The following is a 23,096-nucleotide window of genomic DNA, read 5'->3' as shown; positions in this document are numbered from 1 at the left end:
CAGGCTGGTCTCGAACTCCTGACCTCAGGTGATCCACCCGCCTCAGGCTCCCAGAGTGCTGGGATTACAGGCGGGAGCCACTGCGCCCGATGGACTTACTGTTTGTGAATAAATGGTTTTCATCTGGCTTTCTGAAATGTTGACAAGAATCACAACTAGTTCATGCTGCTTTCTCCCTATTTCCTAGGCTTCTAGGGATCCCAGTAAGGAATATTTTTCCTTCTTGGAACAGTTAAAAAATGTTGTGCTTAATAAAACCAAAGAGAGACACACACACATACACTCCCTTCCCACAAAAACCCAAACAAGGCTGAGAGTGGTGGCTCACGCCTGTAATCCCAGCACTTTGGGAGGCCAAGGTGGGTAGATCACGAGGTCAGGAATTTGAGACCAGCCTGGCCAACATGGTGAAACTCCGTCTCTATTAAAAATATAAAAATTAGGTCAGGCTTGGTGGCTTACACCTGTAATCCCAGCACTTTGAGAGGCTGCGGTGGGCGGATTGCGAGGTCAAGAGATCGAGACCATCCTGGCCAACATGGTGAAACCCCATCTCTACTAAAAATACAAAAATCGGCTGGGCGCGGTAGTTCATGCCTGTAATCCCAGCACTTTGGGAGGCCAAGGCAGGCAGATCATAAGGTCAGGAGATCGAGACCATCCTGGCTAACACGGTGAAACCCCGTTTCTACTAAAGAATACAAAAAATTAGCCGGGTGTGGTGGCAGGAGCCTGTAGTCCAAGCTACTCAGGAGGCTGAGGCAGGAGAATGGCGTGAACCCAGGAGGCGGAGCTTGCAGTGAGTGGAGATTGTGCCACTGCACTCCAGCCCCGGCGACAGAGCAAGACTCCGCCTCAAAAAAACAAAATGAAAAAAAAAAAAAATACAAAAATCAGTTGGGTGTGGTGCTGTGTGCCTGTAGTCCAGGCTACTTGGGAGGCTGAGGCAGGAGAATCCCTTGAACCTAGGAGGCGGTTGCAGTGAGGCGAGATCAGGCCACTGCACTCCAGCCTGGCGACAGAGCGAGACTCCGTCTCAAAAAATCCCCCAAAAAGAGCCTGTTATCCCAGCTACTCGCGAGGCTGAAGCAAGAGAATTGATTGAACCCAGGAGGCGGAGGTTGTAGTGAGCGGAGATCACACGCTACTACACTCCAGCCTGCGTGACAGAGCAAGATTCCATCTCAAAAAAAACCAGAGAACAAGGGAGGCAGAGGCACCGAAGACTCCAGTATGCAACTGACTACAAGGAGACAGAAGGCTGAGGCCGGGGTGCTAGAGAACCTTGCCGTGTTGGAACTCACGTTGACGCCCCCACGGAGCTCGGCTGCACAGCCCTGGAGTCCCGCACTTCCGCCCGCCAGGTGGCGCCGGTTCTGTTGCCGACTCGGAGAGACTGAGCCTGGCCACTCAAGATGGCGCCGTCCGCGTTGCTGCGTCCCCTCTCCCTGCTGCTGGCCCCTGCCAGGCTCCCGAGCGGCTCTTCAGCGCGGTCAAAGTTCTGCGTGCGAGAGCCCCTGAATGCCAGACCTCACTGGCTGAAAGTTGGGTTGACCTTGGGCACCAGCGTCTTCTTGTGGGTCTGTCTCATCAGACAACACAATGAAGATATTTTAGAGTACAAAAGAAGAAATGGGCTGGAATAAACTTTTGAAATACTAATGCAGTATGCTCCGTATAGTGATTTTAGCTGTTCCTCTGGATTCACCATCTATTGAGTTGTAAATGTGAGAGAAAAAGATACGTGAATATATACCAAGTCAGCATTTGTATTTTGCATCATTAAATAAAAAAAAAAAAAAAAAAAAAAAACCAAAACCCAAACAAAAGCAATTGTTCCCCAACACAATGACAAAAGATCTGAAACTATCATTGTATCATGACTAAAGGGAAATAATAATTTGGTGACTATTTCTTTTGAGAAGACTTTTGTGTGACATCTTTAGAGAAAGGTAGTACATATGTGTAAACATATTACACAGAGACAGAGAGGGGTCCATTTTAACTTCTGTTTTCTTTCATCTCCCAATATACATTGTATCTCTTTTCATTTCATTGTGTTTGGAGAAGAATTTTTATACATTTGCATTTTGAATTAAATCTAAATCCTCTTTAACATAGGATGAAGAGGAAAAAAAGACTGACTAATGCCAATTTAGTTTCAGCCATTTTATGCAGGAATCCAAAAGCATCAGATTTCCGTGTACTCTGGGAACAATATATAGCATGAACAAAAGGTTACAGAGGGAAGAAAATGTAATTGATTCTGAAGAGCGTGAACATCTGCAAAGAACATATTGTAAGAGAAAATGATCTCTGAGGGTCCTACTTACGATGAAACGGTTTCTAGCTACCCATGTCAGACAAATAGCTGCCGTACACACCTCTCTCAAAGTCCAATCCCTAAGCAGAGCAGGACAAATTGATGCTTAAAGTAGTCTTACTTTTACTTTCTGAAACATGGAAGCAAATAGAAACATGGTAAAAGACTTCACAAAACTAAACTCCTCTAGTGGTAATGAGCTAATGTAATGTACTTAGAGAAAAAGTCAGAAAAAACTATAGTGTGGTCAAAATTCTGTCATTAAATTGTGGCCAAGTCAATTGGTCTCTTTGAGCCTCAAGGTCCTCAACTTTGACATGGGAGGGCTGGACCGACAAGGGTCTTTTAGGATGTTGTCTAGGATTATCAGATTAACAGAGTATCTTTTCTTCTAGAACTCTCTTGAGTCTTAAGACTTTCAATTTTGGATGGAAAGAACAAAAATTCTAACACAACTGATTTAAGAACATCAACATTTATTTAACATGATAAAAAAGAAATGAGATATGAACATTTGCATTTAAACAATAGTAAGTAGCCTTTAATACATTACATGTGCTCATTGTATAATATATACACAATGAACATAATTACATTTGTACACAAACTAAGTACTGGATTTGAAAACCTGCTTATTGCTGTACACATGTATTCCAATGAAATAAGCCCAGTACTTCAAAATACCTACACTTTTTTTTTTTTTTTTTAAGAAAAGATAAGCGGTAACATTTGTGTTTAAGCTGACAGGAGTGTGGCAGTAACTGCTGACATTGCAATCGGACCGAGAAAGAATTAGAGCAGAAAACAGGACATACTTCACTTAGCAATAAAATGGCACATTTTAAATATATATATATATATAAAATTTTTACAAATCAAGTGTGAAACAAAAGCACTGCAGTAGCCAAAATGGGAAGAAAAAAAAAAAAAAAAGAAAAAACAAGCTTCATTGGAAATAATAACTAACTTAAGAAAATGAAAAGCAAAAAAAAAATATATATATATATAAATTCACCTAGACTTCAGAAACATCGAAATCTGGAAATCAGCAACTAAGTAAGCTCTGGCAATAGACTGCACATTAAAAAGCACCTTTACTTATGTGCTCTGAAATCATAGCAGCAAGCTGGTGTCAGAATAATAACCTTGAGATTACGGAGTGTACATATGGGCCATTAAAGCTGTTTTGGAATAAACATTTTCCAGAAGTGATAAAATGATGCTCTGTGACCAAAAGCATCAGAACTATGAATTTCATAGATTTAAAATATACTGTACAATATCTTCTTACACTGCTGAAGGTCCATGTCTTTAGCTTTGAATGGTTTCAACAGAAGTCAGTATAGCTGAAAAATAAGAGAGAGGAAATTACTTTGACACCTGCAACATTAATTAATTACCATTTCCCAAAGTAACTAAGGGTGACATTCTATAACAACAGAACTGACAAGCATGGCCATGAAAATCCTAAAACACAATACAACCAAAGGATATTTTTCTTCATTTCCATAGCTTAATTCACAAAGCAAAGAAACATAATACAATTTTTTTTTTTTTTTTGAGACAGGGTCTCACTCTGTTGCCTAGGCTGGGGTGCAGTGGTACGATCCTGGCTCTCTGCAACCTCTGCCTCCTGGGTTCAAGTGATTCTCCTGCCTCAGTCTCCCAACTAGCTGGGATTACAGGCATGTATCACCATGACTGGCTAATTTTTGTATTTTTAGTAAAGATGGGGTTTCACCATGTTGGCCAGGCTGGTCTCGAACTCCTGGCCTCAAGTGATCTGCCTGCCTTGGCCTCCCAAAGTGCTAGGATTAAAGGCATGAGCCACTATACCCGGCCCCACAAGGAAACATAATGTAATGCAGTTCTTCTTCTTCCTCCTCCTCCTCCTCCTTATTATTATTATTTTGGAGACGGAGTCTCACTCTGTTGCCCAGGGTGGAGTGCAGTGGCACAATCTCGGCTCACTGCAACCTCTACCTCCCTTTTCCAGCAATTCTCTTGCCTCAGCCTCCTGAGTAGCTGGGACTACAGGCGCACATCGCCACACCCGGCTAATGTTTTGGGTTTTAGTAGAGATGGGGTTTCACTGTGTTGCCCAGGCTAGTCTCAAACTCTTGAACTCAGGTAATCCGGCCGCCTCAGCCTCCCAAAGTGCTAGGATTACAGGCGTGAGCCACTGCGCCTGGCCTTCTTATTATTTTTGAGATGGAGTCTCACTCTGTCACCAGGCTGGAGTGCAGTGGCGCCATCTTGGCTCACTGCAACTTCCACCTCGGGTTCAAGTGATTTTCCTGCCTCAGTCTCTAGAGTAGCTGAGACTACAGGTGCACGCCACTACACCCAGCTAATTTTTGTATTTTTAGTAGAGACGGAGTTTCACCATGTTGGCCACAATGGTCTCGATTTCCTGACCTTGTGTTCCGCCCGCCTCAGCCTCCCAAAGTGTTGGGATTACAGATGTGAGCCACTGCGCCTGGCCAACATAATGCAATTATAAATAGCAATACAGAATAAAAAATGTACCGCCAGCAACGGCAACCCCCTTTGGGTCCCCTCCCATTTTATGGGAGCTCTGTTTTCACTCTATTAAATCTTGCAACTGCAAAAAAAAAAAAATCCAAACTTGTAGCTGAATCCAAAAGATCAACAAAATGAGCAAACATCTGCATAACTCCACTAAAATATGTAATAATATATTGAGCTGCCTACATAGTAGTGTCATTTGTAAAGATTTCCTAAATCCTGCCAAAACCACCAGTTCAGAAAGATGGCATATGCATAATAGGAAGACATAAAATAATAAATACAAGTTTTCATGCCCTTTAGTTGTTTGTGGTGGCTGCATACCATGAGACTAGAAAATATCTGACAATAATTATCCCTCATTACAGTATGCCACTGCTCTTGGAATAAGAGGAAAACAAAATAAAATCCTGTAACAATTTAAGGAACCTGGAAATATACTTGAGTTTTAACTCAGAATATTCTTTATTATTGGAAGGATATGTGTACAGTCATAATCTGTTTATTGAATCAAAATATTATGTGAATGGCTCTTAATGAATCAAATGAGTCCAATGTTTATTTTTCCTATGTTTTGTGTTATTATGTCACCAGTAGCAACCGTCGCTTTTTTTTTTTTTTCTTTTTTGAGACAGAGTTTTGTTCTTGTTGCCCAGGCTGGAGTGCGATGGCACAACCTCGGCTCACTGCAACCTCTGCCTCTGGGTTCAAGCAATTCTCCTGTCACAGCCTCCCAAGTAGCTGGGATTACAGGCATGTGCCACCACGCCCAGCTAATTTTGTATTTTTAGTAGAGACTGGGTTTCTCCATGTTGGTCACGCTGGTCTTGAACTCTTGACCTCAGGTGATCTGCCTGCCTCAGCCTCCCAAAGTGTGGGATTACAGCTGTGAGCCACCATGCCCAGATTTTTTTTTTTTTTTTGAGACAAAGTCTTGTTCTGTCACCCAGACTGGAGTGCAGTGGTGTGATCTTGGCTCATTGCAACCTCTGCCTCCCAGGTTCAAGCGATTCTCCTGTCTCAGCCTCCCAGGTAGCTGGGATTACAGGTGCCCAACACCATGCCCAGCTAATTTTTGTATTTTTAAGTAGAGATGGGGTTTTACCATTTTGGCTAGGCTGGTCTTGAACTCCTGACCTCAAGTGATCCACCAGCCTTGGCCTCCCAAAGTGCTGGCATTACCGCGCCTGGCCTCAACAGTCACTTTAAACATATTAAATGAAAAGTTTAAACACAGCCAGGTGTGGTGGCTCAATCTTGTAATCTCAGTGCTTTGGGAAACCGAGGCAGGCAGCGTGCTCGAGCTCAGGAGTTTGAGACCAGACTGGGCAACATGGCGAAACCCCTACTCTACAAAAAATACAAAAAATCAGCCAGGCTTGGTCGCACATGCCTGCGGTCCCAGCTACTTGGGAGGCTGTCATGGGAGGCTCACTTAAGCCCAGGAGGACAAGGCTCCGAGATCTCACCATTGCGTTGCAGCCTGGGCAACAGGGTGAGACCTGCTCTAAAGAAAGGAAAAAACAAAACAAAACCAAACCAAAAAGGCTTAAACACAAGTGACAGAGGCAAAACACAGGTAATACTATAACAATTAGGTTATCGCCGGGCGCAGTGGCTCAAGCCTGTAATCCCAGCACTTTGGGAGGCTGAGACGGGCGGATCACGAGGTCAGGAGATCAAGACCATCCTGGCTAACACGGTGAAACCCCGTCTCTATTAAAAATACAAAAAAACTAGCCGGGAGAGGTGGCGGGTGCCTGTAGTCCCAGCTACTCTGGAGGCTGAGGCAGGAGAATGGCGTAAACCCGGGAGGTGGAGCTTGCAGTGAGCTGAGATCCGGCCACTGCACTCCAGCCCGGGCGACAGAGCGAGACTCCATCTCAAAAAACAAAAAACACACAAACAAAAAAACAATTAGGTTATCTGTAACTCTCCAGCAAGCGCTTGAATCCTGCACAGACACTAACCGACAACAAACAACAGCCTCTTTGAGGTTCCAGGTAGACATAATCTCAAATAGGAGTTACAAATATGAAAAGACAACAAAAAACTTTGGGCTTAAAAAAGGGCACAGATTATAGTTGCTACAAAAAGGTGTGAAAGGAAGTAGATTTGAGAAAACAGGATGGGAGGAAATATTTGCAAACTATAAATCCAACAAAGGACTAATATCCAGAATCTGGAAGGAACTCAAAACAAATCAGCAAGGAAAAAAACCAAATAATCCCATCAAAAAGTGGGCAAATGACACGAATAGGCATTTCTCAAAAGAAGATACACAACGAGATGCCTCCTTATTCCTGCAAGAATGCCATAATTGGCCAGATGCAGTGGGTCATGTCAGCACTTTGGGAGGCTGAGGTGGCTGGATCACGAGGTAAAGAGATGGAGACCATACTGGCCAACAAGGTGAAACCCCATCTCTACTAAAAATACAAAAATTAGCTGGACGTGGTGGCATGCGCCTGTAGTCCCAGCTACTCGGGAGGCTGAGGCAGGAGAATCGCTTGAACCTGGGAGGCAGAGGTTGAAGTGAGCCAAGATTGTGCCACTGCACTCCGGCCTGGTGACAGAGCGAGACTCCATCTCAAAAAAAAAAAAAAGAATGGCCACAATTTAAAAGTCAAAAAACAACAGACGTTGGTATGGATGTGGTGAGAAGGAAACACTTTTACACTGCCAGTAGAGATGTAAACTAGTACAACCACTATGGAAAACAGTGTGGAGATTCCTTAAAGAACAAAAAGTAGATCTACGATTTGATTCAGCAATCCCACTAACCCAAAAGAAAACGAGTTATTACACAAAAAAGATACATGCATGTTTATAGCAGCACAATTTGCAACTCCAAGGGTATGCAACCAACCTAAGTGTCCATCAACCAAGGAGTGGATAAAGAAAATGTGGTTTATATACACCATAGAATACTACTCAGTAATAAAAAGGAATACAATAATGTATTTTGCAGCAACTTGGATGGAGCTGGAGGCCATTATTCGAAGTAAAGTAACTCAGGAAAGGAAAACCAAATATCATATGTTTTCACTTGTAAGTTGGAGCTATGCTATGGGTATGCGAAGGCATACAGTGTGGTATAATGGACACTGGAGACTCACAAGGGAGAGGGTGGAAGGTCACAGAAGGATAAAAAAATACATACTGCCTACAACATACACTACTCGAGTAATGGGTGCACTAAAATCTCAGACTTCACCACTGTACAATTCTTTCATGTAACCCAAAACCACTTGTACCCAAAGCTAGTGAAATTTAAAACATACTTGAAAAGAAAGAAAAAAGGCTGGGTGTGGTGGCTCACACCTGTAATCTCAGCACTTTGGGAGGCTAAGGCAGACAGATCACTTGAGCTCAGGAGTTTGAGACTAGCCTGGGCAATATGGTGAAAACTCCATCTGTACAAAAAAAATTAGCCTGGCATGGTGGCACACAACTGTAGTCCCAGCTACTCAGGGGGCTGAGGTGGGAGGACTGCTTGAGCCTGGGAGGTCAGCCTGCAGTGAGCCACTGAGCCAGGATCTTGCGCCACTGCACTCCAGCCCGGGTGACAGAGTAAGACCCTGTCTCAAAAAAAAAAAAAAGGGAAATAAAAGAAATATTTTCAGAATGTAAAAATCAAAGAGGCTAGGCGCAGTGGCAGGTTAGCTTGAGTTCAGGAGCTTGAGACCAGCATGGGCAACTTAGTAAGACCGTCTCTACAAGAAAATCAAAATATTAGCCAGGTGTGGTGGCGTGCACTTGTGATCCCAGCTACTTGTAAGGCTGAGGCAGAAGGACTGCTTGAGCCCAGGACGTCAAGGCTGCAGTGAGCTGTGATTATGCCACTATACTCCAGCATGGGTGACATCTCTGAAAAAAGAAATAACATTTAAAAAAACAAAGAAAATAAAAAAAAAAAATAAAAATAAAAGATGTTAGTACTAATGCTTATAATGTCTCTATATGTTTTTGCTGCTTATAATTGTTCAGCAGAAATTGGTGGTAATCCTAAAGCACCAAACTTTACTAGATATGGTAGATGCTGTGAGAAAGAAAATGCAGAAAGTGGCATAACATTCTTACTCTATACCAGAGCTTTTATAAAAAGTTAAAAAACATTTAGAGTACTCTATAAGTACTAAATTATAGGTTAAAATTAGCAATTGTCTAGAAAGTTTAAAAGTAAGAATTTAGGAAATTATTCTCAATTATAAATCTGTGCTCTAAGGAACACTGTTCAAGAAAGGATTCCTTCTCTCTGATACCATCCACGGTTTTAGTAACTACCTCCGTGACTTAATAGAATGCAATTTCTTAGAAATAATATCAGATAGACATTAAAGATTTTAATATTCTATCAAGTTGGCTGTACCATAAACATTTCATTGTCACTGACAATAATTAGCAAATTCCCAGTGGGCAGACACGTCACACTAACTGTAAAAAGCATTACACAGTCAACGCGTAATGACTTAAACAGAATTCTCAGGTCAGGCTTTGGAAAGGAACATTAAGTAGAAGCACAGCTGCACAACACTGCAAGTCTTGGCACAGGCCATACCCTCCAAATTTTGTTGTTTTTCTGGATGATGAAATAAGAGACAAAGAAAATGCTGTCACACAGCAAATCATCGGAAGAGCCAATGTTAGCAATCTGTTACTGACCCTGGTTCCAAGATACGGCTTACTTGTTCTGCCAACTATCCCTAGGCGCAGTCCAGAACTAATCCCAGTTTTGATTCACTAAACCAACAGATGAGTCATAAAATACAAGTGAAAAACTCTAAAGCACAAATGCAAAGGGAAATGACGTACTTCTTCTGGGACTACACACACATGAAATGTGATCCTTCTGTGAGCTGCGGCTGAGTGGACGGAACTGACGACGCCGAGGACTCAGGAGATGGGGACAGACTTTTCACTAAAACACACAAAGAAAATGGGAGAAGATAAAAATCTTTAAGACACATTTAGAGAAGTAAATCCTGATGCTGTAATCCCACAAAAATGAGAACATGTTTTGAGAAGTAACAGATGCATTTGGTTCTACTGTGATTTTTTCTTTTTAAATAATTAAAAACAAATTTTTATTAATCGAGATGTGGTCTATGTTGTCCAGGCTGGCCTCGAACTCCTGGCATCATGCAATCCTCCCATCTCGGTCTCCCAAAGTGTTGGGATTATGTGCCCAGCCTGTTATTTTCTTCTTTGTTTTTTGTTTTTTATATACAGAGTCTTGCATTGTCGCCCAGGCTGGAGTGCAGTGGCATGATCTCGGCTCACTGCAAGCTCTGCCTCTTGGGTTCATGCCATTCTGCTGCCTCAGCCTCCCAAATAGTTGGGACTACAGGTGCCTGCCACCACGCCCGGCTAATTTCTTATATTTTTAGTAGAGATGGGGTTTCATCGTGTTAACCAGGATGATCTTTATCTCCTGACCTTGTGATCTGCCCGCCTCGGCCTCCCAATGTGCTGGCATTACAGGCATGAGCCACCGCGCCCGGCCGCCCAGCCTGTTATTTTCTAATCTGCAGTCTAATTATTCAGTATAAAATGTTTCCTGAAGACTATTTTTTTTTTCTTTTGGCTGGGTGTGGTGGCTCATGTCTGTAATCCCACCACTTTGGGAGGCTGAGGTTGGTGGACCATTTGAGGTCAGGAGTTCGAGACCAGCCTGGCCAACATGCTGAAACCCCGACTCTAGTAAAAATACAAAAATTAGGGCCGGGCGCGGTGGCTCAAGCCTGTAATCCCAGCACTTTGGGAGGCCAAGGTGGGCGGATCACGAGGTCAGGAGATCGAGACCATCCTGGCTAACCCCGTGAAACCCCGTCTCTATTAAGAAATACAAAAAACTAGCTGGGTGAGGTGGCGGGCGCCTGTAGTCCCAGCTACTCCGGAGGCTGAGGCAGGAGAATGGCCTAAACCCGGGAGGCAGAGCTTGCAGTGAGCTGAGATCTGGCCACTGCACTCCAGCCTGGGCGACAGAGCGAGACTCTGCCTCAAAACAAAACAAAACAAAAAAAACAAAAAAATACAAAAATTAGTCAGACATGGTAGCTCGTGCCTGTATTCCTAGCTACTCAGGAGGTCGGGGCAGGAGAAGTGCTTGAACCCAGGAGCCGGAAGCTGCAATGAGCTGAGATCGCACCTCTGTACTTTAGCCTGGGCAAGAGAGCAAGACTTTGTCTCAAAGAACAACAACAACAACAACAACAACAACAAAAAATACTTTTTTTTTTTTTTTTTGCTTTGAGGTTAATTTTTTGTTGCAACTTTTTCTAGTTTTATGCAGCTATATACTACAGATGATTTAAATGCTGTGGTTTTATTACTATCATACCACTTTGATCCAGGCCTGCTGCATAATAACCAAAACTGGCCAGTGACAATTTTTTTTTAACAGTGAGACCTCCTGTGCACACTACCTTATTTATTTATTTAGGGACAGAGTTTCGCTCTTGTCACCCAGGGTGGAGCGCAGGGGCGCGATCTTGGCTCACTGCAACCTCCGCTCCCGGGTTCAAGCAATTCTCTGCCTCAGTCTCCTGAGTAGCTGGTATTGGAGGTGCCTGCCCAGCTAATTTTTTGTATTTTTAGTAGAGATGGGGGTTTCACCATCTTGGCCAGGCTGGTCTTGAACTCCTGACCTTGTGATCCACCTGCCTCGGCCTCCCAAAGTGCTGGATTATAGGCATGAGCCACCGCGCCCAGCTGAAAGATTTTATTAGAAAAAGTTTACTCTATATGTTAAAATTGAAAGGAAAAAGCAAAACCAAAACCAATGTGTTGATCCCTCTGCCAGGGTAGACTCTGGCAGGGACCGTATCCCTCCTGAAGGTACACTTGGGGAGGCAAATGTTGACTCATCTATAGTCAAGGTACTTAAGTGATTCCCTTCTTAGAATCTCCCCATGGAAAATAAATTTAGAAGTTCAGAGGAAGCACCAGGTAGAAAATTATGAAATGTATACTATCTACCTGCCATTGTTTGATTTCCTCTAGAAACCTCAGGAGTTGATTCGTAAGAAATAACAGTTTCTTCCTGTTCGTCAACATTGTTCTTTGTATTTTCTTCAGGATGGTCTTCTGGTTTATGATTTGTGATCTGTGTTTCATCTTGAGGGCTGATGAAAATAGATTGGTATTTAAAAATTTGTCACTATAGAATACAATTAATTTTTCTTCTTTTTTTGTTATAAAAGAGGCCACCACCTATGTTTAACAACTAACATTTTCTTACAATTAATCTTTTCTTTCTTTTGAAAGTTTTAAACAAAAGAATTAGAGCAAATAATAAACCTGTATATTCATTTCAATAATTACTCAGTTTGCCAATCTTGCTTCATCTAAGCCCTAAAACCCTCGCTCCCTAAACCATTTAAAGCAGATTCTAGGTATGATATTTAATCTGTAAGTACATCAGTACATATTTTTAATATGTTAATGACATCAAATATCCAGTCAGTGCTTAAATTTTCCTGGTGCCTCATAATGTCATTTTAGAATTAGAATCAGGATCCAAACAAAGTCCATATATTACCTGACAAATTCCTTAAAGTCTACTTTAATCCAGAACACACTGCCCCAGATCCCTTTTACTCTCTGCCATTTACATGTAAAAGAACCTGGTCTATCTGTCCTATATAGTTTATCACATTCTGGATTCTGATGATTGTATCCCTCAAGATTCTCTATACAGTTATATTATTACTATTATTATTATTATTATTTTTTTTTTTTGAGACAGAGTCTTGCTCTGTCGCCCAGGCTGGAGAGCAGTGGCGTGATGTAGGCTCACTGCAACCTCCGTCTCCCAGGTTCCCGCCATTCTCCTGCCTCAGCCTCCAGAGTAGCAGGGACTACAGGCACCTGCCACCACATCCGGCTAACATTTTGTATTTTTAGTACAGACGGGGTTTCACCGTATTAGCCAGGATGGTCTCGAAAGTCCTGACTTCCTGACCCGCCCGCCTCAGCCTCCCAAAGTGCTGGGATTACAGGCGTGAGCCACCGCGCCTGGCCAAAGCTGTATGATTTTAAGGCTTATTCAAATTTAGGGTTTGGTGGGGCAAGTAACATTTCATTAGGTGGGTGTCATGAACTATCGCATTAACAGATTGTTTCTCCGTTTCTACTAAAAATACAAAAACTAGCTGGGCATGGTGGCAGGCGCCTGTAAACCCAGCTACTTGGGAGGCTGAGGCAGGAGAATCGCTTGACTCAGTGGGGGCAGAGGTTGCAGTGAGCCAAGATTGTACCACTGCACTCCAGCATGTGGACCACAGAGTAAGACTCCATCCCCCCACCCTCCCCCCCCCCAAAAAAAGATCACTGAGTTCAGGGGTTATTGGGTTGACCCATTCGTATAAAGCTCCTTGTCAGATTTTCAGCTGACAGCTTTGCCAGCCACTGAAGAATACTGTTCCAATCCAGTATTTCATTAGGGTTAGCAAAGCAATGACACTCTTTTTTTTTTGAGGCAGATTCTCACTCTGTCGCCCAGGCTGGAGTACAGTGGCAGGATCTTGGCTCACTGTGACCTCCGCCTCCCTGGCTCAAGGAATTCTTGTGCCTCAGCCTCCCAAGCAGGTGGGATGACAGGCATGTGTCACTATGCCCAGACAACTTTTGTATTTTCAGTAGAGACTGTTTCACCATATTATTGGCCAGGCTAGTTTCAAACTCCTGACCTCAATTGATCTGCCTGCCTCGGCCTCCCAAAGTGCTGGGATTTCAGGCATGAGCCACTGTGACTGGCCACAAAGCAATGATATTGACTCTTGCTTGAAATTCTTCTAAAAATAAAAGTTTCCTCAAACTATTTGGTTACAGTTTGTGAAAAAAACATGATAAATACTTGATCCTTTCCCTTAATGTAGCAAGTTTTGGAATAAAAGTTGATTCTCTAGCATCCTCTAAAATGGCCAACAAGTAATTTTTTGTTGTTGTATCATTATGAACTCATCAATTTTTAATATAACGAGTGTGTTTTAATCTATGTTTCTTAATACAAAAATTCAGCAGAGATATTTTTCTTATCAGACATTGCCAAATACTTTTCAAATTCAATCTTGCTATTCATTTAAGCAATAAAGGCATTCCTAATCACATTAAACCATAGCATTTCTGTTTTCTAGTGCTGGTAATATTTTTAACGGACGGAAAGATTGAAGATATACTCTTAGGAAGGTCAGTTAAGGCTAGTATGGTGACTCATGTCTGTAATCGCAGCACTTTGGGAGGCTGAGGTGGGTTAATCACCCGAGGTCAGGAATTTGAGGCCAGCCTGGCCACCACCATGTGGTGAAACCCCGTCACCATGTGGTGAAACCCCGTCTCTACTAAAAAATACAAAAATTAGCTGGGCATGGTGGCAGGTGCCTGTAATCCCAGCTACTTGGGAGGCTGAGGCAGGAGAATCGCTTGAACCCAGGAGTTGGAGGTTGCAGTGTGCCTAGATTGCACTACTGCACTCCAGCCCAGGTGAGAGAGTGAGACTCTGTCTCAAAAAAAAAAAAAAAAAAAAAAAAAGAAGGCTAGTTAAGAAATACAGCTAAAAGATGGCCAGGTGCGATGGCTCATGCCTGTAATCCCAGCACTCTGGGAGGCCGAGGCGGGCGGATCATGAGGTCAGGAGATTGAGACCATCCTGGCTAACACGGTGAAACCCCATCTCTACTAAAAATACAAAAAAAAAAATGTAGTCGTGCGTGGTGGTGGGCGCCTGTAGTCCGAGCTACTTGGGAGGCTGAGGCAGAAGAATCACCTGAACCTGGGAGGTGGAGGTTCCCCTCCGGGAACCGAGCGCAGTGAGCTGAGATTGCGCCACTGCACTCCGGCCAGGGCAACAGAGCAAGACTCTGTCTCAAAAAAAAAAAAAAGAAGAAAAAGAAAAAAAGAAATATAGCTAAAAGGAAAAAGAAAAATCACCATAATTTCTGGAACTCTTATGAGACAGCTTAGAATTTTGACCACTGTCAATCATCACCTGGGAAGATTGATTTCAGGACCCACTACACGTAGCAAAATCTGCAGATGCTCAAGTCCTTGATATCAAATGGCATAGTACAGTTGGCCCTCCATATCCATGGTCCATGGGTTTTGAATCCATGGATGTGGAGGGCCTACTGTATAGGCAGTGCTGAACTGCTTACTCTGCTACAGCTTATATGCCTTTTGACTTTTTTTTTTTTTTAAAGGTATTTATCTCTCTTTAAAAAAATTTTTTTGAGACAGGGTCTTGCTCTGTTGCCCAGGCTAGAGTGCACTGACGTGATTATGGCTCACTGCAGCCTTGCCCTCCCAGGTTCAAGCAATCCTCCCACCTCAGTTTCCTGAGTAGTTGGAACTACACGCAGGCACCTGGAGTAAAGCATCATTTATTGAATACTTCCTGCATGCTAAGCACAGTGTTAAGTGCTATACATGTATTTTCCTTTTTTTTTTTTTTTTTTCCTTTTCTTTTGAGATGGAGTTTCACTCTGTCACCCAGGCTGGAATGTAGTGGTGTGATCTCAGCTCACTGCAATCTCTGCCTCCTGAGTTCAAGCATTTCTTCTGCCTCAGCCTCCCAAGTAGCTGGGACCACAGGCATGCACCACTATGTGTGGCTAATTTTTGTACTTTTAGTAGAGGCAGGGTTTTATCATGTTGGCCAAGTTGGTCTCAAACTCCTGACTTCAAGTGATCTGCCCCCGTTGGCCCCCACAAAGTGCTGGGATTACAGGCATAAGCCACTGCTCCCTGCCACATGTGTTTTCATATTAATCTTTACAATATACCTGTCAGATACTGCTATTATGCCTTGTTTTTTTTTTTTTTTGGCGATAGAGTCTCACTCTGTTGCCCAGGCTGGAGTGTACTGGCACAATCACGGGTCACTGCAGCCTCGAGCTCCTAGGCTCAAGTGATCCTCTCACCTCAGCCTCCGAGTAGCCAGGACTACAGGCACATGCCACCATGCCTGGCTAATTTTTTTTTTAGAGATGAGGTCTCATTACATTGCCCAGGCTGGTCTTGAATTCCTGGGCTCAGGTGATCCTCCTGCCTTGGCCTTTCAAAGTGCTGGAGTTATAGATGTGCACCAGTGCAGCCAGCCCTACTGCCATTTTTACAAGTGAGGAATGCGCAGTTAAAGAGGTTATATAACTTGCTCAAGATTCTATAGCTCTTAGCTAGCTAAGCTGGGGCTGAAATCCAGTACTTTTGACTCTAAAGTTCACCATTTTTAAGCAGTTATACAATTTTGTGAATGATTCCTTTGCTCTTCTTAAATATTACCTCAATGTAACATCCTCAGGCATTTTTTCTTTGTTTCTTTCTTTATCCATCATTTCCACAGAATTTACTCCATTTGGCTCAGGTTCAAAAAGCATTTCATATGAAATGTTTTCAGTTTTTTTTAACTATAGAATAAAAAAGAAAAATTTTCATTTCAAAGAATTCTTACATTAGATTAGCAAATCTAAAATAATTCCAAAATATAGTTTATTAAACAATCATACTCTATCAAATATTTAGTGATAATAAATTTAGGTTCAAGTATATTAAGAATATTAACATTCTTTACTACTAGGATGCAAAAAGTTATTTGTCTAAAGAGATGATGCAGGCCGGGCACAGTGGCTCACACCTGTAATCCCAGCACTTTGGGAGGCCGAGATGGGCAGATCACGAGGTCAGGAGTTCGAGACCAGCCTGGTCAACATGGTGAAACCCCGTCTCTATTGAAGATACAAAAAATTAGCTGGGTGTGGTGGCACATGCCTGTAATCCTAACTACTTGGGAGGCTAAGGCAGGAGAATCGCTTGAACCTGGGAGGCGGAGGTTGCAGTGAGCCAAGATCACGCTGCTGCACTCCAGCCTGGGCGACAGGGTGAGATTCTGTCTCAAAAAAAAGAGATGATACATATTGCAACAGACCTAGCTGTTGGGATATAAGATTCTTTAACAGGGATTAATGATAATTTAATCTAGCCCTGACTGATTATGTTTTAAATTTTCAGTTAATGCAATTTTTTAAAAAACATTTTTCTTTTTTCTTTCTTTTTTTTGGGAGACGGAATCTCACTCTGTCCTCCAGGGCAGCGGCGCGATCTTGGCTCACTGCAACCTCCGCCTCCCAGGTTCAAGCAATTCTCCTGCTTCAGCCTCCCGAGTAGGGATTACAGGCATGTGCCACCATGACTGGCTAACTTTTGTATTTTTTAGTAGCGACAGGGTTTCACTATGTTGGCCAGGCTGATTTTGAACTCCGGGCCTCAAGTGATCCACTCATCTCGGCCTCCAAAGTGCTGGGATTACAGGCGGGAGCCACTGTGCCAGGCCGCAATTTTTTTTTTTTTTTGAAAAAGGATCTCACTCTGTGGCCCATTTCTACTCACTGCAACTTGAGCTCAGGTGATCCTCCCACCTGTTTCCCCAGTAGCAGTTGCGATTACAGATGCATGCCACCACACCTGGCTAATTTTTGTATTCTTAGTAGAGACAGGGTTTCACTATGTTGCCCAAGCTGGTCTCAAACTCCTGAGCTCAAGTGATCTGCCTGCCTCAGCTTCTCAAAGTGCTGGGATTATACACACGAGCCACTGTGTCAGGCCAATTAATGCATGCTTTGATGTGGCTGAATACATCAATCAAACTAAAGAAAGCTTATTTTTTCATTTAGCTCTATGGCCTCTGTGACTGAAAGAAATATACTTTATTTTCAACCGTACCACTTGATTTAATCTTTACTAATCTATTCCTTTGGAATACCTTTCTTAAAATAATCTCCCTACCTCTTTGCTGAAGTCCACATTTTGGGGTTCAGTTTCTTTTAGTTGAACAATTTCTGCTGTGGGAGTTTCACGGTCTGGCTTTACATCATTTTCTCTAATGACAATGTCCAGTTCCTTAACGTTATCATCCTTCCTTCGAGTCTGCTCAAAAGACATATAGCATTTTTATATTCATACTGTGCATGCGTGTATATTTTATAAATAGTGCCTGTTAATTCTGAAAATAGAACAAATCTGGATCTTCACTCATGAAGTTTTCTTATGAAAACTAACAAAGAAAATTTATATATATAGCACTATTCCACACATTTTTCTCATTTCTTTTAGAAAAAAACATTTATTTTGTAATTTGCAGAATGTGCCACAATTCAAACTGCTGCTTTGTTTAGTCTCCTTTAGCAATGTCTGCTTTTGATTAGATGGAAAGAGGGGATGTCCATTAGGACAGGAAAGCATGTTCAGCTGATGCATTCAGTTTATGCCATTATAGACAAGCTTTTAAGATACTATTGCTAGGTGACAAGTGTCTACAAACAGGGACAGACCAGAGAGAAGCTACTGAACAGGTTGACTAGGCTGCTATCTCTGAATTTATAAAGAGGGGCAAAAACAAAAACAAAAAAAAGAAACAAAAAAAAGAAACAAAATGGCATCACTTTTTAAGCCTTTTTAAGTTGAGAGGTGAGGTGATAGACAGCACACTTGGAACTTTATTTAGAAGCTCTCTCCTGCTACAATTTAGGTCATGTTAAATTAGGACACAGAGCAATACACATTTTATTGAGAGGGGAATTGGGGACTATCTTGGTAACCTGCATAGCATTTTACATTTGTTGAAAACCCTTTTATTTTCTTAGTGTCTGGGCAGCTGCATCATCACCGTACAGTTGAAGACATTAAGTCCACAACTGGTCCACGGCCATCCAACATGTAGTTTAGCTCTGGTCTCTTGAACTCAGGGTTATTTACATTTTACTTAGCTGTTTCAGCTTATTATTACAATAATTAAATAATATAAAATAACTATGCATACTGCAGACCTTTTAAGACCTATCAATCATGTAACTCTGATTCCAAAATTCAGTGATATTAGATTTACACAAAAGAATAATCAAATGCAATTCATATACCTGAGTAGTCCTAAATGGATTATCCCTTAAATTTGAAGGGCTTTGTAAGGGTGACTGGTCTGAAGCACCAATAACATTTAATCCTTTTTTCTTTTCCCTCAGGCACGCTTGTTGATGTCTTCTTATTCTTTCCATTTGCTCTTCCACCGTCATCCTAGGTCGAGTACTTTCAGCCAAACACAGCTGTTCCACTGCACTTCTTGGTCTTTCCTTCAATGTAAAAATGAACTATCAATACATAGATGAAAACTTTTGAAAAGTATGATGGAATAAAAAATTTTGTAAAGTGAATTTATTTATTTTGTTTTCAAAATCACAAGAGGAGGTTTTGAGTGTCATTTAGATATCACCAGAAAGGCACATGAAATTGCTACTTGATCCTTAACTGGTAATTGGTGAGGTATGGTCAATGACAGAAAGAAAAAGAGAGAAGATATTATAAGGGAGGAGAGAGAAAAGAGGAACAAAAAGTTTTTTTTTTTTTTTGGTCTTAAAAAAAAAAGTATATGGGCCAGGAGCGGTGGCTCACACTTGTAATCCCAGCACTTTGGGAGCCTGAGGTGGGTGGATTGCTTTAGCCCAGGAGTTTGAGACCAGCCTGGGCAATATGGTGAAAATCCATCTCTACCAAAAATGCAAAAATTAGCCAGGCAGGTGTGGTGGTATACGCCTATAGTCCGAGCTACTTGGGAGGCTGAGGTGGAAGGACGGTTTGAGCCCAGGAGGTGGAGGTTGCAGTGAGCTGAGATCGTGCTATTGTGCGCCAGAATGGGCGACAGAACCAGACCCCATCTCAAACCAACCAACCAACCCCCATGTTCCAGAAAATCTGGGTAAAACAAAAAACACCACCACCCCCACCATAAAAGGGCAGGGCAGGCTGGGTGCAGTGGCTCATGCCTATAATCCCAGCACTTTGGGAGGCTGAGGCAGGTGGATCACTTGAGGTCAGGGGTTCAAGACCAGCCTTGCCAACATGGTGAAAACCCGTCTCTACCAAAGTACAAAAAAAATTAGCCAGGCATGGTGGCTCATGCCAGTAGTCCCAGCTACTCGGGAGGCTGAGGTGGGAGAATCACTTGAACGCGGGAGGCAGAGGTTGCAGTGAACTGAGAGATTGTGCCAGCGTGGGCAATGAGTGAGAGTCTGTCTCAAAAAGAAAAAAAAAAAAATAGAAAGAATATGGTAGCTCTGGAGTAAGCCAATCCCATGACCCTGAAACAGAAAGCTGCATAAAACTCAAACGAGGAGAAAACCAGGGGCACGTGTCTAAATATTACAGATTTCTTTTATTTTGATGAAAATGTAATGTTTTAAGTTATACATTTACCGTGAAAAGACAAATAGAGCAAACACCCCTACATATTTTCTTTCTCATCAGTAATAAAACTATGAAAACACTTATTTTCTATAAATCAGTCATATTTGAAAACGCTTAATGAAGTATACATATACATACATACATACATATATATACACTCACACATATATATACACACATATACATACAGTTGTTCCTTGAACAACACAGGATTGAGCTGCAGAAGTCCATTTATATGAGGATTGTTTTCAATAAAGGTTACACCGAGTGTGCCTGCCTCTCCTTCTACTTCTACCTCTTCTGCCTCTGCCACTCCTGAGACAGTAAGAACTCCATTGCCGGGCATGGTGGCTCACACCTGTAATCCCAGCACTTCGGAGGCTGAGGCGGGCGGATCATCACGAGGTCAGGAGTTAGAGACCAGCCTGGCCAACATGGTGAAACCCTTCGTCCGCTAAAAATATAGAAATTAGCTGGGCGTGGTGGTGGGCGCCTGTAGTTCCAGCTATTTGGGAGGCTGAGGCAAGAGAATCATTTGAATCCGGGAGGCAGGAGTTACAGTAAGCCGAGATCGCGCCACTGCACTCCAGCCTGGGTGACAGGGAGACACTCCGTCTCCAGAAAAAAAACAAAAACAAAGAAAACCCAAAAAAAACAACTCCCTCTTCTTCCACCCAATGTGAAGATGATGAGGATGAAAATCTTTATGATGAACTATTTCCACTTAATAAATGGTAAAATATATTTTCCCTTCCTTGTGATTTTATTTATTTATTTTTTGAGACAGGCTGTCGCTCTGTTGCCCAGGTTGGGGTGCAGTGGGGCAATCATGGCTCACCTTACCCTCCCAGGCTCAAATCTCTTGAGCAGGTGAGACCATAGGTACTGGCCACTATGCCTGGCTAATTTTTTTTGGTAAGTTTTGTAGAGATGGGGTCTCCTTATGTTGCTCAGGCTAGTCTTGAATTCCTGGGCTCAAGCAATCCTCCAGATCTGGCCTCCCAAAGTGCTGGAATTATAGGTATGAGCTACTATGACTGGCCTAAACCTGCTAGTATCTTTCTGCTTGATTTTATATTTGTGTTTTTGTTTTTTTTGAGACAGAGTTTCATACTCTCTTGCCCAGGCTGGAGTGCAGTGGTGCAATCTTGACTCACTGCGATCTCTGCCTCCTGGGTTCAACTGATACTCTCCTGAGTAGCTGAGACTACAGGCGCTTGCCACCACGCTTACCTACTTTTTGGATTTTTAGTAGAGACAGGGTTTTACCATGTCGGCCAGGCTGGTCTTGAACTCCTGACTTCAAATGATCTGCCTGCCTGCCTCGGCCTCTCAAAGTGCTGGGATTACAGGTGTGAGCTACAGCACCCAGCCTCTGCTTGATTTTAAAATGCACTCTTTGGAGTCCTTTTTCTGTAGACTTGTTATTTTAGCTTTACCATTTCCAATGAAATCTTCCAATCTGTAAAAAATGCCTAACTCTCTGAACAAACAGTAGTATTTCAGAATCATGACCATTAATGTTAATGCTGATACATTATCTTTATTCCATGATAATTATTTCTATGGATCTTTATAATTTCGTACTAACTGAAAACATTACATTTCTTATATATCAATGCAGCCGAGTTTTTTGGCATATACTTTGTAGCTGTGCTTTAATATCTTTGAAGAATAGCTAGCCTGGGCAAGAGTGAGACCCCGTCACTACTAATAAAAAAGAAAAAAAAAATGAGCCAAGTATGGTGGTACATGCTTATTGTCCCAGCTAGCCAGGAGGCTGGGGTGAGAGGATCCCTTGAGTCCAGGAGTTGGAGGCTGCAGTGAGCTATGATCATGCCGCTACACTTCCGCCCAGGAGACAAAGTGAAACCCTATCCATTAAAAAAAAAAAGACTAGCCATATATCTTATATCTAGTACCTTTCAGTCTTGTCTTATAGCTTCAAATTATCTCATACCAAATAGGTAGAGTATTTACAAAGATAAAAAGTGGAAATATTTTTGCAGCCCGAATTTCTAGAGAACACTTAAAGAAAAGGAGTTAAGTATTCTCAGCATTTTCCAAAGAACAGACAAGACTGGTTTAGAGTTCGAATTAAATGAATCTCAGATGAAAATGTAAAATATAGGATTTATTTTCCAGTCCCAACTCACATTTCTCAGAGTAACCAGAAAATTGGCAAACTCTAAAGCTATTAATACCATAGCTAAAAGGCCCTGCAACCTCATGATAGCTAGAAAATCCGTTAACTTTTGGATGACCACAGGACACATCTATACCGCTCATCGAGAAAATTCTTAGAGGCATCGAGGAGTGTAGCACAGTGATTAGAGAATAGATTCCACAAATCGTGGACTATGACTATGACTCCACATCTAGGCTGATCAAAAGAAACTTAAATTAGGTATTGACTAGGTCTGTCCTCTGACGTGCTAATTCTTTAAACGAAATTTTAAGAATAAGATTACTAAGTTTTTCTTCGAGTATGCAAAAATAAATTTGATAAAACACTGAAAATGAAAACATGTAAGAAAGCAATAAATAGGTCTGAGAATCTTTCTAGACATTAATTTCCAGTTAAATACCGTTCTTAGATCCATCATCTTCTTAGTTTTCCTCAAGGTTACATATGAAGCTATTGTCGAAGATTCGGGTGTTGGTGATTTTGTTCTCGGAGGGACTACTCCAACAGGAAAGTGGGAACCTAAAAATTAAAACAGCAGTAAGTTCTACAAAACATCTTTTTCCAGCATTGCTTTCTTTTAACTTACTTAATTTCTCACACTTTTTCAAATCAGAAAGCAAATTTATTTAAAAAGAGTCAGGCTGGGTGCGGTGACTCACGCTTGTAATCCCAGCACTTTGGGAGGCTGAGGCAGGCGGATCACCGGAAGCCAAGAGTTCGAGACCAGCTTAGCCAACATGGTGAAATGCTGTCTCTACTACAAAAAATACAAAAATTAGCCAGGCATGGTGTCAGGTGCCTGTAATCCCAGCAACTCAGGAG

At 42.2% G+C, this 23,096-nt stretch overlaps 2 protein-coding genes across 7 annotated transcripts in view; one reads left to right on the top strand and one right to left on the bottom strand.

Moving 5' to 3' along the window:
* The first annotated feature begins 1,239 nt into the window (after positions 1 to 1,239).
* Positions 1,240 to 1,720, top strand: LOC111552131 (NADH dehydrogenase [ubiquinone] 1 subunit C1, mitochondrial-like). Its single transcript, XM_023226227.2, has one exon. The coding sequence runs from the start codon at positions 1,416 to 1,418 to the stop codon at positions 1,644 to 1,646; it is 231 nt and encodes a 76-aa protein (XP_023081995.1). The 5' UTR covers positions 1,240 to 1,415; the 3' UTR covers positions 1,647 to 1,720.
* A 1,062-nt stretch (positions 1,721 to 2,782) lies between these two features.
* PLEKHA5 (pleckstrin homology domain containing A5) overlaps positions 2,783 to 23,096 on the bottom strand; it is a 258,282-nt gene continuing 237,968 nt past the window's right edge. For 3 of the 6 annotated variants that reach the window (XM_023226165.2, XM_023226158.2, XM_023226159.2), the window contains 7 exons: positions 22,675 to 22,793; positions 18,766 to 18,975; positions 17,636 to 17,776; positions 16,136 to 16,260; positions 11,834 to 11,979; positions 9,668 to 9,773; positions 2,783 to 3,669 (listed from right to left, as the gene is read on the bottom strand). In XM_023226165.2, coding sequence (XP_023081933.1) covers positions 9,679 to 9,773; positions 11,834 to 11,979; positions 16,136 to 16,260; positions 17,636 to 17,776; positions 18,766 to 18,975; positions 22,675 to 22,793 — 836 coding nt within the window. In that variant the 3' untranslated portion in view covers positions 2,783 to 3,669; positions 9,668 to 9,678. The remainder of the gene's footprint in view (positions 3,670 to 9,667; positions 9,774 to 11,833; positions 11,980 to 16,135; positions 16,261 to 17,635; positions 17,777 to 18,765; positions 18,976 to 22,674; positions 22,794 to 23,096) is intronic. The other 3 variants (XM_023226160.2, XM_023226161.2, XM_023226162.2) reach the window with 1 other exon arrangement.

This window comes from Piliocolobus tephrosceles, chromosome 10, assembly GCF_002776525.5.
Source record: "Piliocolobus tephrosceles isolate RC106 chromosome 10, ASM277652v3, whole genome shotgun sequence".
In the NCBI taxonomy this organism is placed as follows: domain Eukaryota; kingdom Metazoa; phylum Chordata; class Mammalia; order Primates; family Cercopithecidae; genus Piliocolobus; species Piliocolobus tephrosceles.
Note: the sequence above shows the minus strand (reverse complement) of the source record. Positions and strands in the feature narration are given on the sequence as shown.